General features: G+C 36.4%; 1 protein-coding gene and 1 long non-coding RNA gene across 2 annotated transcripts; both read right to left on the bottom strand.

The window, feature by feature from the left end:
- Positions 1–2,975: 2,975 nt before the first annotated feature.
- LOC113634504 (forkhead box protein D1-like) lies at positions 2,976–4,534 on the bottom strand. The gene has a single exon (XM_027133515.2). The coding sequence runs from the start codon at positions 4,246–4,248 to the stop codon at positions 3,379–3,381; it is 870 nt and encodes a 289-aa protein (XP_026989316.1). The 5' UTR covers positions 4,249–4,534; the 3' UTR covers positions 2,976–3,378.
- A 4,938-nt stretch (positions 4,535–9,472) lies between these two features.
- Positions 9,473–10,860, bottom strand: LOC113634519. Its single transcript, XR_007140509.1, has 3 exons — positions 10,330–10,860; positions 10,010–10,073; positions 9,473–9,709 (listed from the first exon to the last, which is right to left on the bottom strand). It is a non-coding gene; the product is annotated as an uncharacterized LOC113634519 (long non-coding RNA).
- Between the last annotated feature and the right edge of the window lie 3,222 nt (positions 10,861–14,082).

Here is a 14,082-nt window from a genome sequence, read left to right as displayed (position 1 = left end):
GTATATACCCAAACTCCATGGTTTTCCATTATATCTGTCTTGTCCTTTCTAAAACAAATAAATCTTAACTAAAATGGAAGAACGTTGCTGAATGATCTTTCCTGAAAAAGTTTTGATTTGAAGGATATTATAGAGGAAATTCCGAATGTTGTTTTTCTTTGACTTTCAAATGTTCCCAAAGATTTTTTTATTTTTAAAGTGAAAGTACAGTATAAAAGGTTTAAAATATTCTAGAAACAGTGAAATTCTTTGATATCAATTATTTATGGCTGTTGTTTTTGTTTTCCTGTATTGCCTCAATCCTGAATTTAGGTTAATATTCAGATTGATCAGCGCACTGTACCGGAAATTTGCTTAGACACTATATCTTTAAACTATATAAAAAACCTCAGAGACTACAGCAAAAAAAAAAAAAAAGGATAAATAATATCCTTTTATATGCTGCATCGTTCATTGCAGCGGTGAACCTCATGCCAATTCCCAACTCTCCCACACATGGACTTTCGTGCCTGCAAAGAGCTACACAAATTAGCGAGACAGGATTTGTGTTTATATGCGTATAAACACAAAATAATGCAGACACAGAGCAAGTGGAAAATTTGAAAGAGAGAGAGAGAGAGAGAGAGAGAGAGAGAGAGAGAGAGAGAGAGAGAGAGAGAGAGAGAGAGAGAGAGAGAGAGAGAGAGAGAGAGAGAATAACACTGTAACACAAATAACACTGTTTGTTTTGTCAGGTGCAAACTGACCCCTTCGCTTCTGCATGCAAAACACAAAAACACACACAAATCCATGCACAAATCCATCACGCATATCCCACTGATTCATTCAACCAACACAGAGCAGCAATTTTTTTATAATTGTTTTGCGATTTCGATTAAGAAACGAGTTCGAAATGAAACAAGCCTGGCAAGTGTTTATTTTCCATTAAATATCCTCCAAAATATTCATCTGGAGATGTTCAGCATCTTCACTGGAGATCTTACCCAATACCACATGTTCAGTAAGGCAAAGAGTTTGATCCTCCAAACACTTAGCAAATGTCCAAAAAGGGAACGAAGATCCTCTGTTTGACATGAAAATCATGATTAGACCCTACACCACAAGCAATTGCACAGTTATCTGTATCTGATAAGGCCAGCAAGCCAGTAATTTTGTCAGTGATGAGTGAGATCTTTATTTGAAAAACAACCTATGGTCATCCCTTAAAAAACATATTCTACGTAATCATAGTGTATATATAAAAAGTTACATGATCTTTACGTAAGTCAAATGAAGATACTTGAATTGTAATAAAGCTGCATGCCCCAGATGTGAAAAAATAAATGTGTGTAAGGGGGGGGGGGGGGTGTTTTATGTTTACATGTAAAAACAAAATCACATACTATAACCGATAATGTGAAAAATGATTAATATGTGAAATAAAACATTAATAAATCGTGAAAAAAATGAATATTAATGTGTTGAATTAAAAAAGCACGGATGAAAAGGAAAAAACATGGAAAAATGAAAATAAATACATATGCAGCACATGTGAAAATGCATGAATTATTAATTGAATTGTCTAAAAATTTACATGGGAATCATGACTCATGTGAAGTCGGTGTGACTTTTCTGTGTGAGAGGTACTAATGTTTTTTTAAACGCTGTAAGCTATACGAGGCGGTTTACTTTCCGTTTACACTTTTGCACTTGAAAGATTAATAAAGTGCTGTTACTAATTTAAATGTGCTGTAAATTCCTACAGCGTGAGCCCACATGTACATCCAAGAAGCTTTTAAACTGGGACAGAGATTTACAATCACCTCATTCATATTGCAAAACCACATTATTTTCATACATACATTTCACTTGCTAAAAAATAACAGTAAGTCAGAAAGTGAACTGTACCTTGTTTAAAAAGCTGTAAATTAACATGAAGTAGCCAAATGTAATATATTTTAGTTTTTAACGTCATTACCTTGGCATGGACACTTAACCTGGGTTAAATAATAGAGGTGTAACATCCCAAATTTGAATTTGTGTCTATGCTTTAAAATACCAGCCAGTTTTTACAAAATTCTCAAATGCAGATGTTATTTTCAATAAATCCATGCTTATGCCAAGATTATTTTACACTAATAATATAGTCAAATCCAATAATATCAATATCATACTGTACTAGTTGCTTTACAAAATGCCAGTAAAGTTTTCCTCTTATAGTACAAAACCTAATAATGCAAGTAATGTAAAACTAAGAATCTATAACATATTATAGATGATTTAATAATGTATTTTATATATCATAGATTATACTTTATATCTATAAGTGTGATGTTTCAACATTTCTACCTGTTTACTGTACTTTTTGGCCATAAACTAAAATTGAGCAAAATGAACATTTAAAAGAAAAACAGATGAAACTGTAGTCCTTTATTTAAAACTAAACAATACTGATTAACAGCATCGCCCAGAAAATGTTTAAATACTTATAAACTTGGCCATGAGACCAAAGACTAAACAAGGTCCTAAAACAAATAAAGCAACAAACACAAAAATGTTACATAAAAACACATTTAGTGGATACACTTTTGTTTATTTCCTAAAATATTCCAAATATAATTTCATTTGTTTTTAATGTCCCAGTCACTTTATTGGAGGAAAAGATTTTAAAAATTATGTTCCATAATGAAAAATTTTAAAATAAAAAGGGAAGGAAAAAAGACATTTCTTGAATCATTTCATGGTCGGTTTCATTCAATTTGTTTCTGTATTATTATTATTATTATTATTATTATTATTATTATTATTGGCATATACATTATTATTATTGTTATTATTGTTATTATTGTTATTATTATTATTATTATTATTATTTTGGCATATACATTACAACAACAACAACAACAACAACAACAATAATAATAATAATAATAATAATAATAATAATAATAATAATAATAATAATAATAATAATAATAATAATAATGTATACGTTATCAAAGTTATCAAAATGCACAATTTGATCATTAATGGGTGAAAATGGAAAATTCATATACAATGTTATTTCAAATCATTTTAAATGCTTTCTGAAAAGGATATTTTTAAGATTATTCAGATGAACATGTGCTTCAGACAAAAAGGTGAATGAATGAACATGAAGTACAGTCTATAATAATCAACACTTTCCTGGGTTCCTTGTTCAAAGAAATACAGTCCATAATCATTAAAAAAAACGTTTGGGGGAAAAAAAAGGACTTTTGCCATAGTCTTTCTTGGATAAGTCCACAAGTCTGGGGTTTATTAATGTCGCTTTTATATTTATAACCCTGTTGGTTTATGGTCAAGTCCTCAGATATTGGCTACACCAATGAATATTAGATAAAAACGTTTTAAATATGTTTACAGTGTAGCGTCACCGAATTGCTGTAAAAGTTTGGTTGTAAGCGCGGTGTTGTGCAGAGCCTGCAGTTTGTGATATTCCTGCTGAAGGGTGTAAAAACTCGGCGGAAAAGGTGCAAGTGCAGCAGGAGTTGGAAGCTGTGGGTCAGAGAAAGGACCGCGTGTGGATTGGAGTGTGAGAGAGCGTGATGGATGCGGAAGGTAACCTTTCAGAAGAGTGGACAGCGCAGGTAAAAGACTGCCGACAGGTGAGACAAGGCCTGGGGGTGGAGGAGGAGGAGGAGGAGGTGGACGAGGAGGAGGTGAACGCTCGAGGTACAGATCTAAAGCAGGGAGAGGTAAAGCCGATGCGTAAGATCTGAGCTGGAATCCCGGAAGCGGCGTTTCTGCGTCTTTGGTGAAGAAGCGGTGCCGCTTGAAGCGCTTCCTGCGGCGCAGAAAACTACCGTTTTCGAACATATCAGACGACATGGGGTCCAGGGTCCAGTAGTTGCCTTTGCCGGGATTGCCGGGTTCTCGTGGCATTTTTACAAAGCAGTCATTAAGCGATAGGTTGTGCCGGATGGAGTTCTGCCACGCCGGGAACTTTTCTCGGTAGTAGGCAAAGCGGCGGCTAATAAACTCACAGATCTCGCTGAGGGTCAGCCGCTTGCGGGGGCTCTGCAGGATTGCCATAGTAATGAGCGCGATGTAGGAGTACGGCGGTTTTACGCACGTAACGCGGGTTCCGTCGCTGCGCTTCGATTCGTCTTCTGGATCCTTCTCCTTGATCCTGCACTCACTTCTTGACATTTGAACTTGAGCATCTTTATCCTGCTCTCCAACAACGTCGATGTCAGGCTCCTCCATGGAGCTTTTATCCAAAATCATAATCCCGCAATAAAAGAGGAAAAACTAGAGCCTCAAGAGCTGGATCACAACCTCACATCCGAGCTGCGCTATTGATCCTATCCGTGCGTAAAAAACGCAATAAAAAAAATAAATAGAAAACGCCTCGCTTTAATTTCCATCGAAGGAAGAGTGCGCTCCAGTCGCGTCTTTCATGTTTCACAAAGATAAATGTTTATTTTGATTGTGATAAAAATCGCAAGAGGAGGGGCATTTCTTTTAGTCCTGTAGGTGAAAGCACCGAGAAAGAAAGGAAAAACATCCTCAAGATTTTTTTTTCTCCTTGTAACTCTATCCATTAGTAGATGAGAAGGAGGTGATGTCATTTATTTTTTTTTTTTCAGGAGAGACCAGACTTCATATCAAATTTAGGCTACACTTAAACACCAAGGCCACTGATGGCAACAGGATTTTAAAATACAAATCTTTTCATTTACTAGATCAAAAATAGTAGTACAGAAAAAAGTTTTTCCATACTTTGATATTTACTTTTAAATCCTTAAACACATGCAATAAAATTAGAAAATGTCATTTACAATAATTCAAATTTAAACCACATTTCCTGTTATTAAAATAATAATTTTTTTTCTTTTCTTTAAGAATACGATTAAAGAACATGTGGATGAGTTTCAGTGTGCTTCAAAAGTCTGACACCAAAATTTATGATTGATAAATAAATAAATAAATAAATAAATAAATAAATAAATAAATAAATAAATAGTCCATAATAAAGGATAACACTTTTAAATTATTTTTATTCTCTAGTGCAAAATCTACATATATATCTACATTAATATTGGTGTACAATCATGTTGGATGTTCAAAACACTTACATAAGTTATGGGCCTTATATAGTTTCATTATATCCTCCTTACTTCCCTATACAGTACAGTATTTAGAAGACACAAATAAAGGATTTCAGTCAATTTCAGTCAAAATGACAAACATGATAAGAACATCATTCAGTTTGGTGTGAAATAATTACTGTCTGTGATTACCTTGTTAAAGTTTTCTAATATTTTTATATTAGAAACACAGATGTGACATAAAGGTCAACTTTTTATAACAATCTTTGTCTCGTTGCTCTTCCTTCCTAAAACATAGTCAAGAAGCTTTTATTGTCATTTCAACCATATATAGCTGAAGCAGTACATAATTGAAAAAGGTGGCCTGGTCTGATGGATCACATTGTCTATTTTCATATGGACAGCATCATGTGCATCGCTTGAGATGGAAAGAGATAGTACCAGGATGCACTATGGGAAGAAGATCTGACACCGGAGGCAGAGTAATGTTCTGCTGGGAATCCTTGAGTCTTCACATTCATGAAGACTGACACGTGCCATCTACTTGAACATTGTTGCAGACCAAATACAAAGGTGTACTTGGTCTGCAACAATGTTTAGCTAGGTATGTTGACTTGTCAATGTAAAATCCGAATAAGCAATGTAACAGTATTTCTTTATAGCAGTGTCCTTTTTCATCAGAATAACACTTCCTGCCACACTGCAAAAATTGTTCTGGAATGGTTTAAGGAACATGCCAAAGAGGGTGTTAACTGGTCCTTTACGTTCAACACAATCTAGCATCTGTGGGAAGTGCTGGACAGACCAGGCAGATCTATGGAGGCTTCTTGTCACAACTTACAGTATTTATAGCTTCTGCTACTAATGTCTTGGTGCCAGATACCACAGCACACCTTCAGAGGTCTTGTTGGATCTATACTTAGAGTCATTTTGGCTGCAAAGCAGGACCTACATTATACTAGACAGGTGGTTTTAATGTTATGGCTGATTCGTGTATATATGGCTCAAATGTTTGAAAAGATCCAAAAAACTGACTTAAAAAGAATCGCAGGCTGGAACAAGAAATAAACTTTACTGTAGGTTTGATGGTTACACAAAATGCTATTAAAATGCAAACTCTGCGACTCATTTATCAAGCTGGAAATCAACAGATGAATTTCTAAATGGTTTGTAAGAGCATCTCTCCAACAAATCTGGGATTCATGAGGCACATTCATATCCTATATGTGCACCTGGTTATGTGTAAATTTATGCATGAGAAAACTAATAAATGCAAACTTTATGGTCTTCAAAATAAAGCCTATAATTTGCCTGGACTTCTGTTGACTACTGTACTTCTTTGAGGTACAGGAGTCTCCACTTTCTACAGAGCAGGCATCTTTTCACAAAATAGTTAGACACTTCCATCTAGTGTTGATGTGTACACACTGCTGAGTTAGGAGGCAGAATAGCACAGCTAACCTGATGTATTTATTTACACACCATATAATTCTGAACTACTGAGTTGTAAATAGACCCAGAGAGGATTTTCAGTCCTATTCATGAATTTTCAGTACCATCTTCTACCTTTTTAGTTCTGGAGAGTTTATATATTTATTTAACTCAGCAACTGGCCAAATCACACAGCCACATAGTTGATTATTTTATAACAGCATGTGTTTTATTTCTTATTTTGTATTTTTTGTGAGCGTAACCTCACTATTGATCTTGTGACTGAGTCAGAATCATTAACATGTATAAGATTATCCAATGCCATAAGGTTAATCCATTATGAACATTTACTGTAGCAATCAATGCAAGACCATATTCACAATCTTAGATAGAATAATTAACATGCTTTAAGAACAAAAGGTAAAGCTGAGCAGTAAGTGTGAAAAATATTTCGCAGAGGTGCAATTATCTCTAAGAAATTTAATAAGAGACATACAGTCATTGGAAAAGAATTGACCACTGGAACAAGCATCATCATTTTCTTGCCATTGTTCAATCTTGGGAGTAAATATCTCAACTAGTTGAAAGGAACAGCAGTAACATTTCAATGCAGAAAATGTAACAGAAATCATTCATTCATTCATTCAATTTCTACCGCTTATCCGAACTTCTCAGGTCACGGGGAGCCTGTGCCTAGCTCAGGCGTCAAGGCAGGATACACCCTGGACGGAGTGCCAACACATCGCAGGGCACACACACACTCTCATTCACTCACACACTACGGACAATTTTCCAGAGATGCCAATCAACCTACCATGCATGTCTTTGGACCGGGGGAGGAAACCGGAGTACTCGGAGGAAACCTCCGAGGCACGGGGAGAGCATGCAAACTCCACACACACAAGGCGGAGGCGGGAATCGAACCCCGACCATGGAGGTGCGAGGCGAACGTGCTAACCACTAAGCCACCGTGCCCACAGTAACAGAAATCAAATTCTACAAAAATTAATTGTATTAAAATCCCTTTAAACAAAACTGGTTTTCAAGTGTTTTCAGTTTCGCAGGTGGATTTCCTGATTTGAAGCTAGCCTGTTTCCCACTTTTAGATCAAGTATTATCCTTGTTTGTTTTTGGCTGTCTAGCATTATCTAAGACATGTTAAGCAGAATTTGTTAAACTGAACTGAACCCCTGTCAACCCTCTCTATTCATCAGAATCAGTGCAAAAACCATAAACATCATCTTCATTTTGTAGCCTAAATAGCAATTTTAAAATTATTTTTGAAATTTACATTTGAGCGATCGCTGAAATGCCAAATGAGCAATTAAGTTCAGTCAAGGGAAAAGGAATCTCTGTACATTCACTGTTCGTTATTTCCGAGTCTTACTAGTTTATCTCTCCACCTTAAAATAAATCTGTAGTTCAAATTTTTCGCCTGTTAGTTAAGTAGGGAATAAAGGAATATACAATCATGTACAATATAATTCTACCTCCCTTTTCATAAAGTACAAGTTTTCAGGAACAATCTGTTTATAGTGCTGCATCACTTCAAATGAAAAGTGACATTTTTCTTACAGTATTACAATTAATACATATAAAAAACGTATATTTGCATGACTTCAGTTATCCACATTTTTTTTTATATTCCATTTAAAATAAAATGAAATGTCTTCTAATTTCAATAGTCCTGGATACCATGAGAAACTGATATACAGCAAAGCGACATTGGTCCATTCATTATAATTCCTATAATATAATAATATATTTCATTTGGCCTCACCACATCGGGGGCCCATTAATAGTGAGTTTTGTGAATGTCTTCCTCATTCTCTCATTTACACCCATCCCCATAAACCTCTACAAAAAAAAAGGGAAAACATTTACAGTGGATATAAAATCTACAAACCCCTGTTAAAATGGTAGGTTTTTGTGAGGTAAAAAATCTAACCAGGATAAATCACATCAGAATATTTTACAACTTGAGAATTTGAAATTACAATGTATAAAAATTTGCTTTTACTCAAAAAAATGTTTTACTCTATAAAGTAATATTTTAACATGAGAGAGACATATTTACAACTTGTCAATTTTCTTTCTTAAGAAATCTATGAGGAGGGGCACGGTGGCACGGTGGCTTAGTGGGTAGCACGTTCGCCTCACACCTCCAGGGTCGGGGTTCGATTCCCACCTCCGCCTTGTGTGTGCGGAGTTTGCATGTTCTCCCCGTGCCTCGGAGGTTTCCTCTGGGTACTCCGGTTTCCTCCCCCGGTCCAAAGACATGCATGGTAGGTTGATTGGCATCTCTGGAAAATTGTCCATAGTGTGTGAATGCGTGTGCATGTGCCCTGCGATGGATTGGCACTCTGTCCAGGGTGTATCCTGCCTTGATGCCCGATGACGCCTGAGATAGGCACAGGCTCCCCGTGACCCGAGGTAGTTCGGATAAAGCGGTAGAAAATGAGTGAGAGTGAGAGAGAGGAAATCTATGTAAAATTTGTACCATATCTTACAAATACTCTATATGTACAAAAACATATATATATATATATATACAGTATATGTTGTAATTCTTTCATGTATAATAGTTTAAAAAGGAAATAGTTTACTAATAATTTCATATTTTTGTCTTCAAGATCCACATCCTAGTAAATCTAAAGCTGTTGAAAAGACTTTATTAAGAATTGCTCTTAAGATTGCAGGTTGTGTTTTGGTAAAGAAAACAGACTAACAGATAGATTGTAAAGATTGTACTACTAATGTTGCTGAAAACATGAGTGAAATACAATTAAAAATAAATAATCACGAGGAGATCATCTTTTGGATCATGTGGCACAATGTTAATTGCAAAAGTCAGTATCACAGCATTTAACATCCTTGTGATCACTTCTGATCTGCAGTCGGGTGCACAATGAGTAGGGCATGCACATCTTGAAAGTAACTAGTTTGAGACCTAAGGAGAACGAGAATATTTGGCAATAAGTGCAAATGTTTATTGACAACCAATTAACATGTTTTAGTGGTCTATGTTATGTTTACTGTCTCAGAAGCAATGATCATGAATGAAAGCAATAAGAGACATACTGGGTAAGTTAGAGAATTGACCACTGGCACAGATTTCCTCTGTATCTGTGCATACAGTATATCATTCTTTGGATTACATTTGCCAGTAGTGTTCGAGTTACAGTAGTAACATCCCAAAGCAGAACCTGAAACAAAGATCAGACCAAAATACAAAATGAAATAATAAAATTAACATACCTGTAAACAAAACTGATTTTGTATTTCTTCATTCAGTTATTCATTAGCAATATTTTTATGTGACTTTAACATACACTGTTATCTAGCTAGCCTGGTTGTTTTTGTACTGCCTTTGATACAACCCACAAATGGATTCATGGCAGTAATTAATGAATTAAAGGATAATGAATGCATCATCCTGCCTCGTCTTATTTTCTTTACAAGTACTGATCAGCATTATTTTGGACTCAGGGCCAGTCGACACTCACCACTCATCAGCATCAAGGCAAGAACCAGAGACATGAACGGAATCTTCATCTTCATTTTTGCAGCCTAAAAAGTCAGTAAAAAAAACTATAAACAAATTATTACCATTAACAGGATTATAAGGCTGGATACAGAAGAGAACGTATAATTTCCTAATTCTTTATCTAAAAGCTATACACCTTAGCCTCAACACCTGAACTAACCCAATCACCCACATGACGTTGACTCCTTCAGCACAAAACCTGATATTACACCGAAGAACTGTGAGACTCTTATATTCTTATAACAGATATAACAGCTGCAGACGTATATAAGATCTTACCTTCAGTGTTAAAAGAAAGGAGTCTCTGAGCTTTGACTATTCACCAGTTCTGAGTCCCACTAGTTTATATCTCCTCCTTCTTCACATTAATCTGATCTACAAGTTCCCTCCCTCCTGGGCTTCAGAGATGTTCTGGACATTCACCCATCAGTCAACTATAGAATACAAGATTGTACAAAAATGGAAAAAGCAAATCCTAGTATTACAATTGGTCTTGTAATTTCTTGGTACACAAGGATATTTCACCTTCCCTCTTTTAAAATAGTTTTAAGGAACAAAGTGTATTTGGTGAAGCATCACTTCAAAGATAAGTGACAATTTTATTATAGTGTTTTATTTAATAACTAGTGAAAAGTAACAAGCTGATTAAAAGAAGTAAACAGTTGCTTGCACTGTAGTCACACCATTAAATCTCCTCTTCTGTGTAATAACAGCTGAAGTATCAGATGTGTGAAGATTGTGGAAAAGCTGCCCTACAGCAGACACTGTGCTGTAAGAGCTCACTGTCACAGTAAACATGAACAAGAAAACACTTCAACATAAACAGCCCTAGTAAAAGCTTACTCAGTACAGATGAATACAACATATTCCTGCTTTAAACTTACAGTGTTGCAAATGTGTTGTGTTTTCTGGTTCAAGATGTATGACACATATATTTTCTTCACATCGGTGATTTACATATTCTTTTTTTATTATTATTTAGACCATTACTAAAGGTTCCTATGGCTGGAAAAGTGCTGGGAACCATAAAATACAAGCCATTGCAATACTACTATTTTTTAATTATCTTAGGCCATGTTTTCTTTTGGTCTCACCACCACCACACTCCTCATTTTGGGATTAATACGTAGTGGGGACATCCTTAAAAATATTTTGGTTTGCGGTAACAGTAAAAAAAACAAAAAAAAAACCTTATTTTGATGCTGGACACAGTTTTTCCAGAACTTCGTGCCAAGTTAAAGCGGTGTCGAGCTGTTTTAATGAATTTTTTTAGATGTATTATGGTGCCCGAACCCGTATGACTTTGAACGGTGACCGCAAACATTTTGTTTACTGAAGAGTAAAAAAAAAAAGCTGGGTCTTAATGCAAATTTACAACCGGCAAGTCGGTCGGATTTAAAGCAAAAAAAAAAAAAATAATAATAATAATTTGAGTCGGTCCTAAATTGACAGGGTTGGTCAGGTTACGGCAAACAAGAATATTTTTAAGGATGGCCTGGTTTATATATTATATTAGTATATGAGGACAGTTTGGAGACAAAGGGAGAGGGTTGAGATTGAGATTGAGATGGTTTGGCCATGTACAGAGGAGGGATATGGTGTATATTGGAAGAAAAATGCTGTGGATAGAGCTGCTGGGCAAGAAAAGAAGAGGAAGGCCAATGAGGAGGATGTGGTGAGTGAAGACTTATGTAGGTGGTTGGTGTGACAGAGGAAGATACAGAGGACAGGGTGAGATGGAGAAAAAAGATCTGCTGTGAAAGCCGAAAAAAGAACAATGTGTAATTTTATTCATTAATTAAAGTAGTGGTCCTGTGAAAAATAGTAAGCAGCCGGCAACCCAATGGCCTGTATTTTACTGACCTTGAACATACATTCACATATTCAGTCGCGCCTCCCGCTCTTCACCGACAGAGAGAGTCCTCACCCGAATACCGACAATTCCGAGTCAAGTAGTTCACTTCTTGTTTGTTAGCCATTTAAGCCATGCTCATGCTATACTGAGGGCGAACTTTCGTCAGTTCTCCTGTTTTGTTGAGCCTTGTTATATTTTTATTTGCTTCCCATGTTTATGACCAAGTTTTCTGTTTTCCTGTTTTGCACTTTTTGTATTTCTTTATTGGATTTGTCGACAAAGACTATTGCTTGGTTTCTGGTTATTTGAATCCTGTCTGTTCCTGTTATTTGGCTCTGCTTAACATATTAAATTGTTTGCTCTTGTTCTCCGTTAAACTCTTCTACTCTTAGCATTGGCGTTACACAATTTCTCATTAAAAAACTAAAACTAACTGCAGTTGCATCCATCACATACATCTCCTTTATGACAGTACAATTCCTCCTGCAAATATAATTATTTTTAATGTATAAAATAATTTCATTTCAAATAGCTAATTCAATAATTCTACAAATAAAAGACTTATTCTGACTCACAAACTGTCACTGACTTTTGCAGCCCATGACAAACAGATCAAGGTTATCTCAAAGGCCACCCATGAACTCATCTGGCACCTCAATTCCCTCTCCAGTACTATCATTCTGAGAACAGTACAGTCAAAATACAGGAGAGCTACACCTGTGTCATCGAGAACAGTTCACCAGTAAACCAGGGCTGTGCTGAGATTTCCTTATGCAATGCACAGTGGTGTTTAAACTTCAACAATCCTCGTTTCTATGCAAGCATTCCAGAGTGGCCTACAGTACGTCATGTCTTTCCTGTCAGGCAAGGCTAAGTTGTCGGCCACTGCCAAGTGGGAACAGCAGTCACCCACCTTTTCCCCTCCTTGATGACTTCTCCTTAGAGTTTAAGAGGGATTTTGACACCACGATCCCGCAGTAAGATCAGCCAGATCTTTGTTTGAGACGATGCAGTGGAATCGAGCGGTGGCAGAATTTGCGGTCGTGTTCTGCACCGCAGCTGCAGATAGTGGTTGGAAACAGACAACCCTGAATGAAGCCTTCTATCAGGGCCTTTTTCCAGAAGTGAAGGACGAACTCGCCACCCAGGAGTTAACCCCCAGGTTTGATGATCATATCTCTATTGCCACCCGAGTCTACTGATGGAAATGGGAGAGGTGGGCTGAAAGAAACCCCTGCTGGTTTTGGCGAACCACTTCTCACACCTTCACTACTTATTCGACCTCGCCATCACTACCCTCGTCGTTGGCTCAACCCATGGAAATCAGTTTATGGCACATATCATCCAGTGAGAAGAGTGGTGTAGGGCCAACAGAGTGTGCTTGGGGCTACCAACCACCATAAAAGTCTCTTATTGCTTAAAGTCGTCTGTGGTCTGTGGTTGTGTCCACTTCTCCATCCTGACAAGCATGTTCCTACATTAATCTTAATGTACAGTATTGCAAATGCATGGTGTTTTCTGGTTCAGGATGTTCTACACGTATATATTTGCTTTACTTCAGTGATTCACATATTTTTTTTTCATATTCATCATTACTAAAGGTTCCTCAAGCTTGAATGGTGCAGGGAACCATGGGAACTTGAAATGGTTATTTGTAATTTTGTTATATAAATTTGGTTATATTGTTATATGAATTTGGTTATATTGTTAATTCATTGTTAACAGTGAATTGCGCTTTAAAAATTAAAAAAAGACAATTTTTGTTCCGAGTATCCAGTGTGACTGCTTCTTCTCCTCTGCAAGATCCATCCTGATGCAGGACTTTTGGCTGGTCCTCACTGCTACTGGTCGTGGCATTATGTGGACAGCCTGGAGCCCCATGGGATTGATATGTATAAAACCACTTAGAAACTATGGCACCAGATCTGAAATGCTGTTACTCCAGTTGATTTTGCGCTTGGGTCTCCATCCTTGAACAGTTTGATGGCAACCCCATTTGAATTCTTACAGCTGTAGAAAAGACAATATTTTTAATCACACTCTTCAATGTCACCCAAATGAGAATAGGATACCTTCTACAGTAATTCTACAAATAATAAAGACAAAGGCTCCTTTAGTCTTCATATACCTTATAATGACGGGCAAAAAATACCCATGACCAAATAAAGCTAACAAGA

This window comes from Tachysurus fulvidraco, chromosome 5, assembly GCF_022655615.1.
Source record: "Tachysurus fulvidraco isolate hzauxx_2018 chromosome 5, HZAU_PFXX_2.0, whole genome shotgun sequence".
Lineage (NCBI taxonomy): Eukaryota > Metazoa > Chordata > Actinopteri > Siluriformes > Bagridae > Tachysurus > Tachysurus fulvidraco.
Note: the sequence above shows the minus strand (reverse complement) of the source record. Positions and strands in the feature narration are given on the sequence as shown.